Source organism: Plasmodium relictum (genome assembly GCF_900005765.1).
Source record: "Plasmodium relictum strain SGS1 genome assembly, chromosome: 9".
Classification (NCBI taxonomy): Eukaryota; Apicomplexa; class Aconoidasida; order Haemosporida; family Plasmodiidae; genus Plasmodium; species Plasmodium relictum.
In genome coordinates, this window is record NC_041687.1 from 1676716 (window position 1) to 1693561 (window position 16846).

A 16846-nucleotide genomic window follows, 5' to 3' on the forward strand; every position below is an offset into this window, starting at 1 on the left:
TATTCAATTTTTTTTAGAAAATAAGTATGAAAATGATTAAAAGTAATTTTTTTTTTTAAATTATACGTTGTTACAATTTAAAAATTAAAAAAAAAAAAAAGTAAAAAAAAAAAAATAATATTAATAATTTAGTCTTCCATAATATTATATTTTTTTTTATTTATATAATTTTAATTTCTGAGATTTATATTATTTCATTTTTATATATTTGTTTTTTCTTTATCTATGTATTAATTATATTTACATGAAATATATATTATTTACAATAAAAAAATAAAATATATTATTGTACAAGCCTTTTTAAATATAAGTATGCCCCTTTACCAATTTTATGGTTTATTTTATCTTCGTTTAAAGGAATATTAGGGGAAAAATAATTATAACTTTTATAAACTTTTTGAACAGTAATATTATATAAAATATGTATTTTATTTAGCTTGTTTATATTATCTTTATCATATGTATTTTGCATTTTATGCATATGCGATGATATATAGTTCTCTATTAATGATAATCCACTTAAAGCATAACATGTATGATAATAATCAACTTTTTCTTTAGGTTTATCCTTCATTCCTCCTTTATTACTTTGAGAACATAAAAGTAAATAAAGTTTTGCATGATTCATATTAAACAATATTTTTTCTTCAGTAACTTTATTTTTATTTTTAAAATCTTCTGTAAAAAAAAATTCATCTTTATGATTTTGATCATTGGATAAATTATTTTTATTGCATATTAAAACATTATAATTGAATTCATTAGCTATAGATTCATTAGACTTATTTTGTTTATTTAAAGAAATTTTTTTTTCATTTTTATCACAAGAATAATATTCATTATTTAAGTTATTATAATTGTCATTTAAATCGTAAGTGCTAGTTAAATTTGTAATGGAATTTTCATGTTTGACAAAATTTGTATTTTTTTTTTTTAAATCATTATTTTCTAAGTTATTTAATTCATCGAAGTTTATGTAATCAAGCATTTTATATTTTTTATTCTCAGATTTTTTTTTTAGTTCATTTTGTTGAAATATTTGCTTTAATATATATATCTCATTAATTAAAAAAAAAATAGATCCAATCCAAAATGAGTAGCAAGAATCAACTAACTTATTTGTTCTCCCCATGAATGATCCTTCTAAATTGCTTTGCTTATTAATTAACCAACACATTAAATTATTTAAATTTATTTTTTCAATTTTCCCTAGAATACATAAAGTTGCTAAAGCACAGTAAGTATAGCCACCATGGCATTCTTGAAACTTTTCACTTGTAAATCCTCCTTCATAATTTTGGCAAGATAAAATATATTTCTCAACGTTTTTTTTTACTTTTTTTGTCAATATATGACACATAGAACATATTGATATAGCACAGTATGTTCCTCTCATGTCTATTTCTCCATTTTTGTGTAACCTAAATGAGCCATCAGCACATTTTAATTTCAGTATATATGAATGTATTTTTTTTTTATCAAGAAAACTTAAAAAATTATTTTCATCATCATGCAAATATATAAAAACACAAACGGCAGCATATGTAGTTGCAATATGAGTATATTGATTTAACCCACCACCAAAACAGTCTTTATCATTTTTTATTTTATTTAAATAAAGGAACACACATTTTTTTATATAACTAAATGTTCCTTTACTTAATTTTTGCTCAATTTCAAAATCGTTATATAAAATATAAATAGTGTGGATGCACCAATAAAATATCCAAGGTTTGGATGCTTCTAAAAAATTTAACTTTAAATTTTTAAAAAAAAATATATCAAGACAAAATTTGAAATGCTTTTGTTTTTCCAATTGTAAATTTAATATGCTTATAAACTTATTTAATAGAACGGATGATTTATTTAATTTAAATTTAAAATTTTGTACAAATAGCATATTATCTTTTATCATAATATTTTCAAATTGAGAAGCAAAAGCCTTTTCATTACAATTAGTATTATCTTCATTTACACTTTTTTGCTTTAAAATCTCATTTATATAAATAATTTCATTATTTTCTTCATATATATCGTTTATATAAAGTTCTCCATATATGTTTTCATTATGAGTATTCAAAGAAATCTCTTCATTTTTAACTTTTTTATTACTTGAGTATAAATCTTTATTTGTAAATTCTTTGTTATTTGAATGAATTTCTTCTTTTTTAATTTCCTTTTTTTTCTCCACTTTTATTAAATGTGAATTGTTAGCATAATCGTTTTTGTTTAAATTTTCATTTGTTCCATCATATTTTTCATGATATAAAAAATTATTTATACTATTGTATTTCTTTTCACTTTCATTAATTGATTTATCAGATTTATATTCTTCAATATATGAATATATACTGTTAAATGTGTAAAAACCTTTTGAAAAAAAGGAACTAATGTCATGAATATTTCCAACATTTTCAAAAATAAAAAATAAAATTAAATCAGAAATTTCAACCTCAGAATTATTTAAAAGTATATCAATAATACTGGAAGAAAATGATGTATAATAAATACTGAGTATTTGTTTTTCTATTTTTTTTTTTTCTCTTATTGTTTGTGTATTTCTACTGCAATTTAAATGGAAATTGAAAAAAAAATCTGAGATATTACTTTTTCCATATAAATTTTTCTCTTCATTTTTGTTTTGTTTATGTTTTATGTTTTCAAACAATTCATTATTTATACTGTTAGTCTTCACATTATTCATATTATTATAATTTAAGTTATTTATATTCATACTTTCATTTTTTTTGTTATTACTTATTTTATCTTTATTTTTATCTATACAGTCAAGTTTATGTATGTCTTTATCAGTATTATTAAAATATTCATTTTCCTCTTTTACATCATTTTTGTTAAAGTTAAAAAGTTCAAATAATTCATCATCACTTGAATTTATAGAATCTTCACTTAAATTATCTGAGGAACTTAAATAACTATTTTTATCAAAATTGTAATCAGTAGTATAATATGATGTTTCCTTATTTAAATTAAATATGTAATTAAATAACAACTTGACAATATTTTCTATATATTTATAACATTTATCATTTTCAAAATCTATCTTGTATCCGTCCTTTTTTTTTTCATATTTAATTAACTCAAACAATAGTTCTATTAAAATTTTTTTTTTATTATATCTCAGTATATAGGTTTCATTCTTATCCATTTTCAATTTATTTTTTGCTTTTTTTTTTGAGAATTAAATATACAGAAGAAAAAGTTTTTTTCTTTTTTCTTTGTACTATAAAATTTATTATAAAATGGATTTTTTCTTTATTTTATGGTATAACCTTAAAATATATATATATATTTTTTTTTTTTGTCCATACTATAAGAACTCTATTATTTCTTTTTTTCTGTTTAATTAGTAATATATATAAAAACAATTTTTTTTTTCCCAATATTTTGATTACATGAAGTTTTTGTCTTTTATTTTACTTTATTTTTCTTATTTTTTTTTACTTTGTTTTATTTTTTTTTTATTTTTTTCTCTGATATAATCTTAAATAGAAAAATTCGTTTGTCAGTTTTAATTTTAAATGGAAAAAAAAAGTAAAATAAAATAAAATAAAAAGTGTAGAACATATATATTCACAGAATTGGAAATAGAAAACTTTTTTTTTTTAATTAATAATATATGTTGGCAATTTCCATTTTACAATTTTTTTTTTAATTTTGAGAAAAATTAGGGAAATCTTAAAAACATATGTTGTTTTTATGCCAATGATTGTAAAAAAAAAAATAAAAATAATAAACTTAAGATATTTAAGTAAAAATTTATAATGAAGAAAAAAAAAAAAGATATATTAAAGATGAAAAGAGTAAAAAAAAAAATTAATAATTAAAACACAAAAATGATTATTATTAAAAAAAAGATAATAAAAAAAAAAATAGTATTCAATAAATTTACAAAAAATATAAAAATCGAAAATAATTTTATTCTTCATTATAGAATATTCTAGTATAAACCTAAAAATGAATTATTTCTCTAATTATATGTAATATAAACTATTCTTTATAATAAAAAAAAAGAAAAAAAAATTTTTAATTTTTTATTTTAAAGAAAGTTTGTAAGTACAAAAAAAGTTCCTTTTGAAATAAATTTCGAAACTTTGGCCTTTTCATTAATCTATTTAAGTAAAAAAAAAAAGATATAAATATATATATTAAATTTAAAATAATAATCAGTTCTTCTGTTTTTATGTTTACATTAAAATAATATTTAATTATATCATTATTATTTGTACAAAGTATGGCGTCATTTTTCATGGCTAAATTGATAAAAAAATCAATATCTAATGAAAAGGTATAAATAAAAGAAATTAACATTTAAAAAATATAGAAAAATTATAATATAATAAAAAAAAAATTTTTTTTTTTTATATAGTTACCTTTATCATTCATCGTAAATATTAATGAATTTATTTGTTTATAACCTATTTTTAGTAGTCCGTCTTTTTTTAATTCCTACATAAAAAAAATTTAACAATAATTTTAACAGAATATACACTTCAGAAAACTTAAATACTAAAAATTAAAATGAATTAATTAAATAGTACATATATATATTACATTAAAAATATATAAATGAAATTCAGGTGACTCTACAATTTTATTTTTGCAATCTTCTACTTCATAATACCACCAATGGGGAATATATATCTAAAGTTAATAGGAGAAGCATGCGTTTATATTCTAATAAGTACCGTTATATATATATTAATCATAAAGCATTCACGTTAAAAATAAAATATATATATTAATAATGATATGAAGACATAAAATATGTTTATATAAAACTAAAAAATAACTATAAAAAAATATATCAGTGAATAATTTTTTAATTTAATATATATGCTATTTAAATTTTTTTTTTTTTTTGTAGTACAATTGGCTTAATTTTTTTTTTTAACAAGGATGTCACAGCGTATATTAGTCTACAAATAGAAATTTTTTTTTTATATTGAACTAAATACGAATATTCATCGTTTAATAAAACATCAAAATTAAAGTTTTTATCATCAATATATCCATCCATTCCTGAACAAATATTTAAAGCATCTAAAGCAACATTTTCTTTTAATATATAAGTATCCTTTAAATAACTCTTCCATGTAAGCATAGTATGAAATTGTTTTTTTTCCAATATTATTTTATCTTGATTTTCACTTTCTTCTTTTTCTTGATCATTTATTTCATTATTATGTTCAGTAGAGTTATCTTTAATAATTTCCTTTTCGTTTCCTATACTGACAATACTACCTTGTTGAAGAAAATGATCATTTTCATATTCATTTTTTTCTTTGTAAAAATAGAAAAATTCAAACGAATATCTTAAAAGAATAAGATCATATCCTTTTAATATATCATATTCATTGTAATGAGATTTGTTGACACTTTCATCAGTAAATTTCTTTTCTAAATAATTTCTTTCACTATAATTATTTTTTTCATTTTCATCTGTTGTATGAATTAAAAATAAAATAGACATATTATCTGGCTCAAAAAAATCATTAATATATATCATACTTTTAATATTTTGTTTTTTTAAAAATTTAATAATATTAAGCTCTTTGGCATCAATATCATTATTTATTATTTCCTTTTTATATATAATTACTTGTTCTATATTTTTATACGAACAATTATTAAAATTTAAGGTACAACTGTTGGTATCATTCAAATTGTTTTTTATATTATAATGAGAATTGATTAACAATATGTTACGTCTATTACTATTAACATTATTAAGTAAATAATAAGAATAATTTAAAAGTGAACATAAAGAATCATCTAGTTTTAGCATCATATTCTCAAAAAAATAAAACCATGTATAAAAATTTATACTGTTTTTAATGTCTTTATTAATTTTTAATTCTTCATACATATAATATTCATTTTGCTTTTCACTTTTAGTTTTATTAGTGTCAATTTTTTGGGATCTATGACTTTCTAAATAATTTTCTTGGTTTATAATTTTAATTTTGATTTTACTTTCACCATTATTATTTATTTCCACTCCATTTTTGTCTTTATCTTTAATATTTTTATCACCATTACTATTGTCAACATTTTTCTTTCCATCGCATTTTCGTCTATTTTTACTTTTTCTGTTTTTTTGATAAACTCTCATTTCTTAAAATTAATTTTCTTCTTATATATTATATTTTTTTTTTTTTTTTATTACTTATATTAATTAAATTCCCCATGTATTAAAAATTTAATGGTTCATTAAAAATTTTTTTGGTGAATTCAAATATTTCTCAATTTTAAAAAAAAGAATTTTTTAAATGTTTACTATTCATTATATCTTTCAAAATATGTAACTGTAAATGTATAGAATTAATTATATATGTGATAAGTTTAGGAAATACTAAGCCATTTAATCGAAAAAAAAAAAATATAAAGAAAAAAAATTATTATTAGGCAATTTTTTTTCTTTCTTCTTTTTTTAGATATAAAATAAAACTAATTTTATAAATTTATATTAAAATTTTATTTAAATAATTTAATACTATGAAGAAATTAATAATTTATATTATGTATGAAAATAATGTAAAAGTATGAATTACTTAAAAAGTCTGTTACAGAAGCCTTAATTTTGGCATTATGTTGCTTTTTACTCTTATTTACTTATTTTTCAAGTTGTAAAACGCAAGCATATATAAATATATTTTTATTTATATCATTATTGTACTTAACTTTTTTTTTTTTTTTAAATATAATAATATCTATAAAAAAAAATTTAATTTCATATATTTTGTATTTTTTTTCTCTAATAATATTTTTATGGTGCATGATAATTTTTAAAAAAAATTGTTTTCAACATAAAAAATATACACTTTTTAAAAACTTATAACAAAAATACTTTATAACTAAAATTTAAGAAATTGTATTCTACTTTTATTTAAATTTTTTTATTTTTTTTTTTTATTGAATTAAAAAAAAAAGAGGTAAGCTATCGTAAAAATAACGAAAAACAACACAAGTATTTATGTTTATGTATCAGTGTAAAAATACGTGGATTAAAAAAAAAAAATGATGTATTGAAGGTGAATATATTTTTCTTTTTTATGTTTATAACTATAATAATATATTATCTTTAGAGTTATATACATAATAAAAAAAAAAAATTTATGTTTTTTGCTGATATTTTAAGATGAATTTTTAATTTAAAAAATTTTTCATCATATATATAATAATTTTTTACTTTAAAATGTAGTTATTATAAAAAGGAGCAGAAAATTAAAGAAATTAAAAAAAAAAAATAAAATAAGAAAAAAAAATAAGAAAAAAAAAAAATATATAAATAAATAAGAAAAAAAAAAAAGAAAAAACAAGAGAAAAAAAAAAAAAAATAAAAAATAAAAAGGGAAAACTAAAGGGGAAAATGTTGAACAAAACAAGAAGAATTTTTTTTAGCACAGCAAAAAATAGCAATTTATATTTAACTCTTTCTTCATCAAGTGAATCTATATTTAGAAGTCAAATAATAAAAAGAGCTTCCTTTCCAGGTTAGCTAAAAATAAAAACTTAAGAAAAAAATGCAAATTATAAATTTTTTTTTTTGTACTTTCTTTTTTTTAAGGAATTGAAGGATATTTTACTATAACAAATAACCATAGTCCTTTGGTTACTTTATTAAGAAATGGAATAATAACTGTTGAATTTGATGAGAAGGATAAAAAACAATTTTTTATTTCAGATGGAATATTTATTTATAAAAAAAGTAATGATAACAATAACAATAATAATGCAGAAGTTGTAGGTGTTGAAATTGTACCCTTAGAATACTTAGACAAAAACAAAACAGTTAAAGTATTACAGCAGTTGTGTGCAGTTAATGACGCTACTGATGACAAATGGAGAAAAATCAAAACGTTGTTGGGGTTATTTATTACGACATCTATATATTACTATATATATAAATATATATAATAGTAAGTACCAGTATATAAAATACATTATTTTATTTATTTTTTTTTTTTTTTATCAGGAAAGAGTTATGTTCTTCTATTCTTAGAATTGCTTCTTGAAATTAAAGAAGTATATAAAGATATGTCCTTTATTTAAAAATATAAAAATAGGTGCCTTACGTGTTCCTTTATAATTGCAACTTCTGTATAAGTTTTGTATTACAATATTTCGTAAATATACCATTTATATTATTAAATAAAATAAATTTTAAGGAAAATTTTAATTTATATTTATATTTATTCTTAATAAAGTATGTCTAATCTTTAATTTTTGTAATTCATTAATCTAACTGAAAAAAATGTAATAAAAATAAAAAGTTATATTTTTGATTATTTTTTTAAAGAACATTTTTTTTTTTTTTTTTTAATAATAAAAAAGAAACAATTTTTTAAAGAAATATTTTTAAAAATAAATAATTATGAATCATAAATTATTAGAATTAAAAAGCCATGATATTAAAGATGAAAGGTTGGGACTCAAAAATTTAAAACTTTTGCATGTGCTGTTAAAAGAAATTAATAAATTCCAAAACTCTATTAGTTATCTTTTTCAAAAAAAAAAAAGAAACTCAAAAAAAAGGTTCTATAATGTGTTGTTCAATAATAATTAGCTTAAAAGCATAAATTAAGTTTGCCTTAAATATATTTGCAAGTTTTTTAATTAGGAATAAATAAGGAGCAATTACAAGTGTTAGAAATTTTTTTTCTGAAAGTTATATATTCCTTTTTTTTTTCTTTGTTAAAAAATATTTTTCCTACTTAGAAGATATTTAAGGGTTATGTTCATTTTTTACTGTATTAAATTACATATATATATTGTTTGGTTTTACGAGCCTTCAAAATTTTTAAAGTTACTTATAAATTGTAAAGAATAATATTATAATATTTTTTTATATGCTTATAAATAATTAAAAGAATTTTCTTTTATACTTTAAATTTTATGTGTTTAGATTTCCCTTTTCGTTTATAATTGTTCTTTAATTATATTAAAGAAAATTTTTTTTTTTTTATACTAAATGTTATTAAAATATACAAACTTTTTTTTTATCATTTTTATTAACATAATTGTTATACTTATTTTGTAAATTTTTGTTTGAATTGTCTATGATAATAAAACTATTTGAATATTTCACTTTTGTACAATTAACAACTTTACCATTACTTATTTTTCATAAATTGAACAATAAGTAGACATATTTCATTAGTTCTTAAAACTAAAAAAATTATGAATCTTATATTTGAATAAAATTAAATATATATCGTATTTTTAAAATCATATTAAAATGGGGATATATTACAAATTTGCTTTTTTAATGTACTTTTACTTTAATAATGTAAAGGCTATAAATAATCCTCAAGAGGAGTTTATGGATAGATTTAACATAAAAAAGAATCATGTAAATATAAGATGGGAAAATAGTGGTAAATATGGAGAAGGAGATCTTAAATATAATATAGGTAAAAAAAGAATTTTATAAATTATATCATTTTTATGTGTTTAATAATTTTTATGCTTAAATATTATATTTTGAAAATGTTGTATAAAAATGGATTTATTTCATTTAATAGTAAAACAATTTTCATATACAACTTGTATTAATTTCGTAATAAATAAATTTTTATTAGACATTTTTTTTTTTTAAATTAATAAAAAAGATCTATACTATGAAATCTTAATTTATTTTTGTTGTTATTATACTTAATTTTTTTTAAGATTAATAATTATTTCTTTTTTTCTTAAGAATCTGATCCTTATAAATAGCATGCTTTATTATTATTCCTTTTTTTTTTTTTCTTTTGTATTTATTTATTTTTTTTACCATATTATTTTCTATTAATCCTTTTCATTCAATTTATTTTATTCCATTATTTTTTATTATTCTCTATTATTTCTCTCCGTCCACTTAATTTCATGATAATACCTTTTATTATTTTCCATAATTTCACTTTTTCTGTATTTCTTTCTGTAAATTTTAGAAGATAAATATGATGTATATTCTAGATTTAGTACATCAGAAACATTAGATACATGCCCTAATCATGAAAAGCCAGGAATATATAGAGGTAGCTGCCCTAATTATGGAAAAACCTTTTTAATGGATTTCAAAGCAGGTACATATAATGAAGATTTTTTAAATGAAATTAGTTTTGGTATTTTGGATAAAAAAATGTCGCGAAAGATGGAAATTCCACCTTCCAAGAGTGGACTAGCAATGTATCAAGGTTTTTTTAGGACTTGCCCTTATGACGAAAATCATAGTTCAATTTTAAAAAAAGAAAATGAATATAGCATGTGTTTCAAAACTTTTTATAATAAGTATTTATCTACAAGAATTAAAAAAAGGAATTTTAGAAATCAATATTTATATTATAGTTCTCATGGCCTAGGAGGTCGATTAGGTTCTAATGTAGAATATCCTTATCGCAACTATGATCCAGCCGAAAATTATGTAACTAAAAAAATGAGAAATCCACATTTAATAAAGAATTTGGCTGATTGTTCTATTTATTCTCATTGTATAGGCCCATGCCTTGACAAAGATTTTAAAAATAGATGCTTTCGTAGTTTGCCTGTTATTTTTAATCATCAAACCAGAGAATGTGTTATATTAGGAACCCACGAACAACACAGAACCAATAATTGCCTATCTATAAATTCACAGAGACATGAGAGATGTTTTTTACCAATAAAACATGAAAAAGGAAAAGAATGGACTTATGCATCATCTTTTTTACGCCCAGATTATCAGATAAAATGCCCCCCTAGATTTCCACTAAATAATACAGAATTTGGTTATTTTAACTACAGAACTGGTGAATGTGAAAGTGCTAGAAAACGTTACGCCAATTATAGAATTTCCTTTAAGGAATGTATCGAACGATTATTTCATTCTTCTCCAGAATATGATGATACGAGAAGAGAAAGATATTTATGGGGAGTTTGGATTTTAGATTCCAATATTGAGAAATTAACTTCAATGGATGATTTTGGAACATGCTCCATTTTAAATAAAACTCCAACATGTGTCTTAAAAAAAGAAAATTATTTTTCTTTCACTTTCTTAACAGCAAATTCTTTTGACCCTAATCAAAATATAACATATCCAGAAATAGAAAAACAAGTGATAACACATGGCAAAGATACAAGTGAAACTAGAGAAATAGTTACAAAAAATAGCGAAAGCGATATAATAATAGATGAAAATAACACAAAAGAAAAAAAAAAAGCTAGAAATTATAATAAACCAATAAATCAGTTGGTTATACTCCCATCTTCTGAAAATTTACAAGAAAATAAGGAATCTACTCATAAAATACATATGCAAGGCAATCATATGTTGCATCCTCAAGAAATTAATACAATACAGTCTCAAAATAATTACCTTGTGCATTCTCAAGGTAATCGTAAAATTTCACCTCAAAGATACCGTGCATCTCAATCTCAAAATAATTATATGAATAACTCTAAAAATGATGAAATACCAACTCCAAAAAATGAAAATAATAATTTAAAATCAAGGAAAAACCCTCAAGAAGAATTTATGGAAAAATTTGATATACCGAGTAATCACATTTATATAGAATGGAAAAAACAGGGAATATATGGAGAGAATAATTTTAAATATGATATAATATCTAATAAAACTGCTGGAACTAATAAATCATTATTAATTGATAAAAGTGAAGATATATGTCCAAATCATACTATTCCAGGAAGAGCGCAAGGGAGTTGCCCCAATTATGGTAAAACTATTTTGGTCGGAGCACTTGAGAATACATCTCATATAAATTTTAACTTAGACTTTTTAAATGAAATACATACAGGATTTCTCAACAAAAAAGTTAACAGTGATGTGGAACTTCCTTTTGAAAAAAGCGGGATAGCTATGCATCATGGTGTTGATAACTCTTGTCCAGAAAGTAATAAAGATGAAGAATTGCTTAAAAAAAAAGATAATTACAATTATGATATGTGTAAATCTCACATATTTTCTAAACGTATAATTATGAAAGAATATGATAAAGGATCCAGAAAATTTAAATATTATGGTCTCTATGGTTTAGGTGGAAGATTAGGGTCTCATATTAAAAGAGATGAAGAAAAACATAAAGCAGACCAAAATTATTTAACTTTACCAATGGAAAATCCATCATTAATAAGAAATTTGTTTGACTGTTCCATATACTCATATTGTGTAGGACCTTGTCTAGAAAATTCATATAAAAATAAATGCTTTCGTAATTTACCTGCATTCTATAATCATTCCACAAAGGAATGTGTTATACTAGGTACACATGAACAAGAAAGAATTCAAGAATGCAGAAAATTAAACAAGGACAAAAATGTTCCTAATTGTCAAACAATTAGAAAAACAAAACATTCAAAAGATTGGACATATGTCACATCGTTTATTAGACCTGATTATGAAAAAAAATGTCCTCCAAGATTCCCTCTAAAATCATTAGTTTTTGGAATTTATGACGAAAAAACAGGGAAGTGTGAAAGCTTGATGAAAGAAAAATATATCATTAAAATTGAAAATTTTAATCCGTGTTTAGAATATTTGTTTTTAGCTTCATCAGATAGCTTATACCCTGGTGTCAAATATAACTTTTGGGGTATCTGGGTTCCAAATCATCCCATTAATAAAGAAAACATTAGCACAGCGAAAGGAAAATGTTATCACATGAATGTAAAACCAACATGTGTTATACATAAAGACAATCACTTTTCTTTTACATCACTTACAACAAACGACATTAATTTTGAGCAAGATTTTAGCGTGCCAAAAGTGGAAGAATTAATAACCATAGAGACAAAAAATGATTCAATAGAACAAAAGAAATCAGATAAGGAAAATGAAATTATACAGTCATTAAATCATGAAAAAATAAAAACTGGAATTCCAGTTGACTACGCTAAATTATCTGAATACGCAAAATCTGGAAGTGACAATAAAAAAAATGGACCTATGAGAAAAGAAGATGATGAAGTAAGAAAAGCTGAAGAAGCAAGAAGAACTGAGGAAGCAAGAAGAACTGAGGAAGCAAGAAGAACTGAGGAAGCAAGAAGAACTGAGGAAGCAAGAAAAGCTGAAGAGGCAAAAAAAGCTGAAGCAGCAAAAAAAGCTGAAGCAGCAAAAAAAGCTGAAGCAGCAAAAAAAGCTGAAGCGGCAAGAAAAGCTGAATCAGCAAGAAAAGCTGAAGCGGCAAGAAAAGCTGAAGCGGCAAAAAAAGCTGAAGCGGCAAGAAAAGCTGAAGCGGCAAGAAAAGCTGAAGCAGCAAGAAAAGCTGAAGCGGCAAGAAAAGCTGAAGCGGCAAGAAAAGCTGAAGCGGCAAGAAAAGCTGAAGCGGCAAGAAAAGCTGAAGCGGCAAGAAAAGCTGAAGAAGCAAGAAAAGCTGAAGAAGCAAGAAAAGCTGAAGAAGCAAGAAAAGCTGAAGAAGCAAGAAGAGCTGAAGAAGCAAGAAGAGCTGAAGAAGCAAAAAAAGCTGAAGAAGAAAGAAAAGCTGAAGCAGCAAGAAAAGCTGAAGAAGAAAGAAAAGCTGAAGAAGAAAGAAAAGCTGAAGAAGAAAGAAAAGCTGAAGAAGAAAGAAAAGCTGAAGAAGAAAGAAAAGAGGAAGATAAAAAAAAAATCGAAACTAAAGGAGAAGATAATAGCGGGGATAGAGTTGTACCAGAAAATAATAATGATTTTGAAAAATCTAAGTTAGAAGATAGTGCTAAAAATATTAAACAATATTCTGGTTTTAAGCCAATTTCAGATAATAATGTGCAAGACTTAGATTCTTCACTAAAAGAAGTTACTGATTCACTTAATTATAAATTAGTTGAACCAACAAATTTGGATAGGAATAATTTTAATATAAATACTACAACTAATGAGGATTCATATTCTGAAAGTAATTCATATTTACATCCTGCATATCCGGAAGGTAATTTTTCTTTATTTATATTTTTAACTCTTTAAGAGATATGTCTACATTTTTATTATATCATGACATTATTTTATTAACTTAAATTCTTAAGTGAATACAATTGATTACATTTATATAATAAAATTATTGTAGTATGTTGATAATAATTTATTCTCTATATATGTTTAATAATCTAATTATTTTTAAATACACAAAATAAAAAGTATACATGAAAAGGAAATATCATGAATTTAATATAATATATTTTTTAATGATACAATTTGCAAAAAAATTTTTATTTCTTTTTTTTAGAAGAGGAAAAAGAAAAGGCAATAAGAGGAGATTTTGATAATGAAAGTTCTGGTAAGGAAGTATTAAATAATCATAATAAATCTAATGATGTTAAGGATTATAAGTCTAGAGATATCAATAAAACAAGGGAGGAAATAATAAGTTTATCAAAAAAAAACATGTGTAAAAACGACATTTCATCAAAATATTGTGAGTTCGTGAAGGAAAGTATATCTTCAGGTTCTTGTTCTAATGAAGAAATAAAATATTTATGCTGCTCAGTTTCAGATTATTGTTTAAGATTCTTTGATCATAATTCAAATCAATATTACGATTGCACTAAAACAGAATTTTCTGATCCATCGTACAAATGTTTCAAAAAAAATGAATTTTCAAGTAACTTCGATATTTAAGAAAAGATAAATTATTAAAAAAAAAAAATAATAAAATATATTATTTTAATTTTTTTTTTCATTTAAGAATACTATAAATATTTTTATGAAGTTACCTTTTTTTATAGAAATGGCTTATTTTGCTGGAGCAGGAATAGCTCTGATACTCCTATTTGCCATTGGTTCAAAAATCATTACGGACAAATCGTTAGCAAAAAGAAAAAAAAAAATTCCCTTTAATTATACTTTTTTTTTTTTTAATTAATTTTTAATTACAATAAAAATTACATAAATATATATATATGTTAACAGATTTGAAGAGGCTGAATTTGATGGATTTGAAGGAGATTATGATAAAATTTATACATTAGCAATGATATGTAATATTAATTTAAAATATAAAAATAATAAACTAATATAAAAAATTATATAAATTATTACATTTTTTTCTTTTTTAGCTAATGATCAAATGATGCAAACAGATCCTTCAGATTATGCTGAATACAGTTCTGATAAATAACAAAGTATATATTAATTTAATTATTTGTACATTTTTAAGCATCTCATATTTTATTTTAAATATATATATGCATATATATATGTTAAATGATTTTAAAAAGTTATACATTTTAAATGAATTTTAAATTTTTACATTAAATCAAACTACAAATTAGAGTAAATTTTTTTTTTTATTTTTAATAAAAAATCTATGTACATTCATATTTCTAAACGCATAATTAGCATTTCATTAGTTTTTAAGAAAGAAAAAATTTATATGAAATTTTTTTTTTGTATTTGCATTTTTCCTTTTTTCATCCCCTTTTTTTTTTAGTCGCATATTTTTAAATATAATTTTATTAACATTAATATTGCATATTCCAAAAAATGTTTGAAAATTTTTTTTTTGAAATAAAAAAAATATTTACTAACATATATAATAAAAATATTAATTATAATGAAAAAATTTTATATAATGATGGTAAAATATCAATTTAAGATTTTTAATAAAGGAGACTTAATTAGTCTTTTTCTATATTATGGTAAAATTTAGATACTTAATTCATAAAGTAAAATGAAGAAATAAAATAAAATGAATGGTAGTAGAAATAATAAAATTTTTTTTAATTTATATTCTTATTAGTTTATATATAATAAATAAAATGTAGTTATTTTGAAATACATACATTTCACTTTCTTAAATTTAATTTTGGAGAGGCTATTCAGAATTTTGAAAGGGAAAACTGATTATATTTTGATAATTTTTTTGTTTTGAGTATATGCATTTTATAATATATACTTAAAGAACATAAAAAATTTTCAAAATGAACGAAGATATATAATGTTGTAAAAAAATTAAAAATGTATAATATACATGTATACTGTTATTGAAATCCACAATAGATTTAACGAAAGTCATTTTTTAGTAGAAGAATAATTTTAGTTTATAAGTAAAATAAAAATAAAAAAATTTTCTATTTTCTGTGAATATTAAAATTAATTAAAAGAATTTTTTTGCACTAATATATATAGAGTAAATAAAATCATTCGTAGAAAAAGATGAAAATTAAAAAAAAAATTTATATTATGGAAAAACATTTTATTTTATTAAAGAAAAATTTAATACATTTTAAAATTTTATTTAATATTTTATCTTATTTAATTTCTTTAATTTAAACTCTACTATTAATTTTATTTAATATATATTAAAATTAATAACAAGATGGACTAATTTGAAATTCTATTAAAACAGAAGCCATATTTTAGTAATAAAGTTCCTAAATAATGAGAATAATAATTCGTATAATGAACAAAAAAAAATTAAAAATACACTATATTTTTTAAATACTTTCCAGACAATTATTTTATAGGCATATTATTTTACCCTTTTTCTTCAACATATATAAAAAAATAAAATTTATGTAAATTATGTAGACTTCACATTATCATATGTAATAAAAAAGGAATAGTACTATTAGAAAAAAAATAAGTAACCAAAAGCATAATCACTATGCTTTCTTAGTTTATAGAGATATATATTTTTAAGAATAAAACACAAAAGAAAATTTTTCATCTTATAATTGGAGGCATACGAATCCTTATGTATTTTTAGATAATGGAAATCATTACGTAAAAACACAAAAATTAAAGTACAAATTCTCAAAAGTTTATTAAAGTGTTTTTCTTGGTTTTCACTTTTATATTAATATATAAGGAAAAAATTGAAAAAATACTTAATTTCTAGGAAATGCTAAAATAATTATAATATTAATT

The 16846-nt window shown here is 20.9% G+C and overlaps 4 protein-coding genes and 1 non-coding gene across 5 annotated transcripts; 2 read left to right on the plus strand and 3 right to left on the minus strand.

Annotated features, from left to right (window-relative positions):
• Positions 1 to 283: 283 nt before the first annotated feature.
• PRELSG_0944800 (farnesyltransferase beta subunit, putative) lies at positions 284 to 3166 on the minus strand (the record flags this gene model as incomplete). Its single annotated transcript, XM_028676906.1, has 1 exon — positions 284 to 3166. The coding sequence occupies one exon, from the start codon at positions 3164 to 3166 to the stop codon at positions 284 to 286; it is 2883 nt and encodes a 960-aa protein (XP_028533348.1).
• An 891-nt stretch (positions 3167 to 4057) lies between these two features.
• PRELSG_0944900 (conserved Plasmodium protein, unknown function) lies at positions 4058 to 6133 on the minus strand (the record flags this gene model as incomplete). Its single annotated transcript, XM_028676907.1, has 5 exons — positions 4058 to 4129; positions 4210 to 4295; positions 4392 to 4467; positions 4573 to 4662; positions 4889 to 6133. The coding sequence occupies 5 exons, from the start codon at positions 6131 to 6133 to the stop codon at positions 4058 to 4060; spliced, it is 1569 nt and encodes a 522-aa protein (XP_028533349.1).
• Positions 6134 to 7390: 1257 nt separating this feature from the next.
• PRELSG_0945000 (mitochondrial ATP synthase delta subunit, putative) lies at positions 7391 to 8036 on the plus strand (the record flags this gene model as incomplete). The annotated part of the gene is made up of 3 exons (XM_028676908.1): positions 7391 to 7514; positions 7589 to 7889; positions 7997 to 8036. 3 exons carry the CDS (start codon positions 7391 to 7393, stop codon positions 8034 to 8036), a joined length of 465 nt encoding a protein of 154 aa, XP_028533350.1.
• Positions 8037 to 9259: 1223 nt separating this feature from the next.
• MAEBL (merozoite adhesive erythrocytic binding protein, putative) lies at positions 9260 to 15095 on the plus strand (the record flags this gene model as incomplete). The annotated part of the gene is made up of 6 exons (XM_028676909.1): positions 9260 to 9434; positions 9954 to 13910; positions 14205 to 14579; positions 14704 to 14782; positions 14888 to 14955; positions 15034 to 15095. 6 exons carry the CDS (start codon positions 9260 to 9262, stop codon positions 15093 to 15095), a joined length of 4716 nt encoding a protein of 1571 aa, XP_028533351.1.
• Positions 15096 to 16181: 1086 nt separating this feature from the next.
• On the minus strand, positions 16182 to 16846 carry PRELSG_0945200. The gene has a single exon (XR_003699271.1). It is a non-coding gene; the product is annotated as a ribosomal RNA (ribosomal RNA).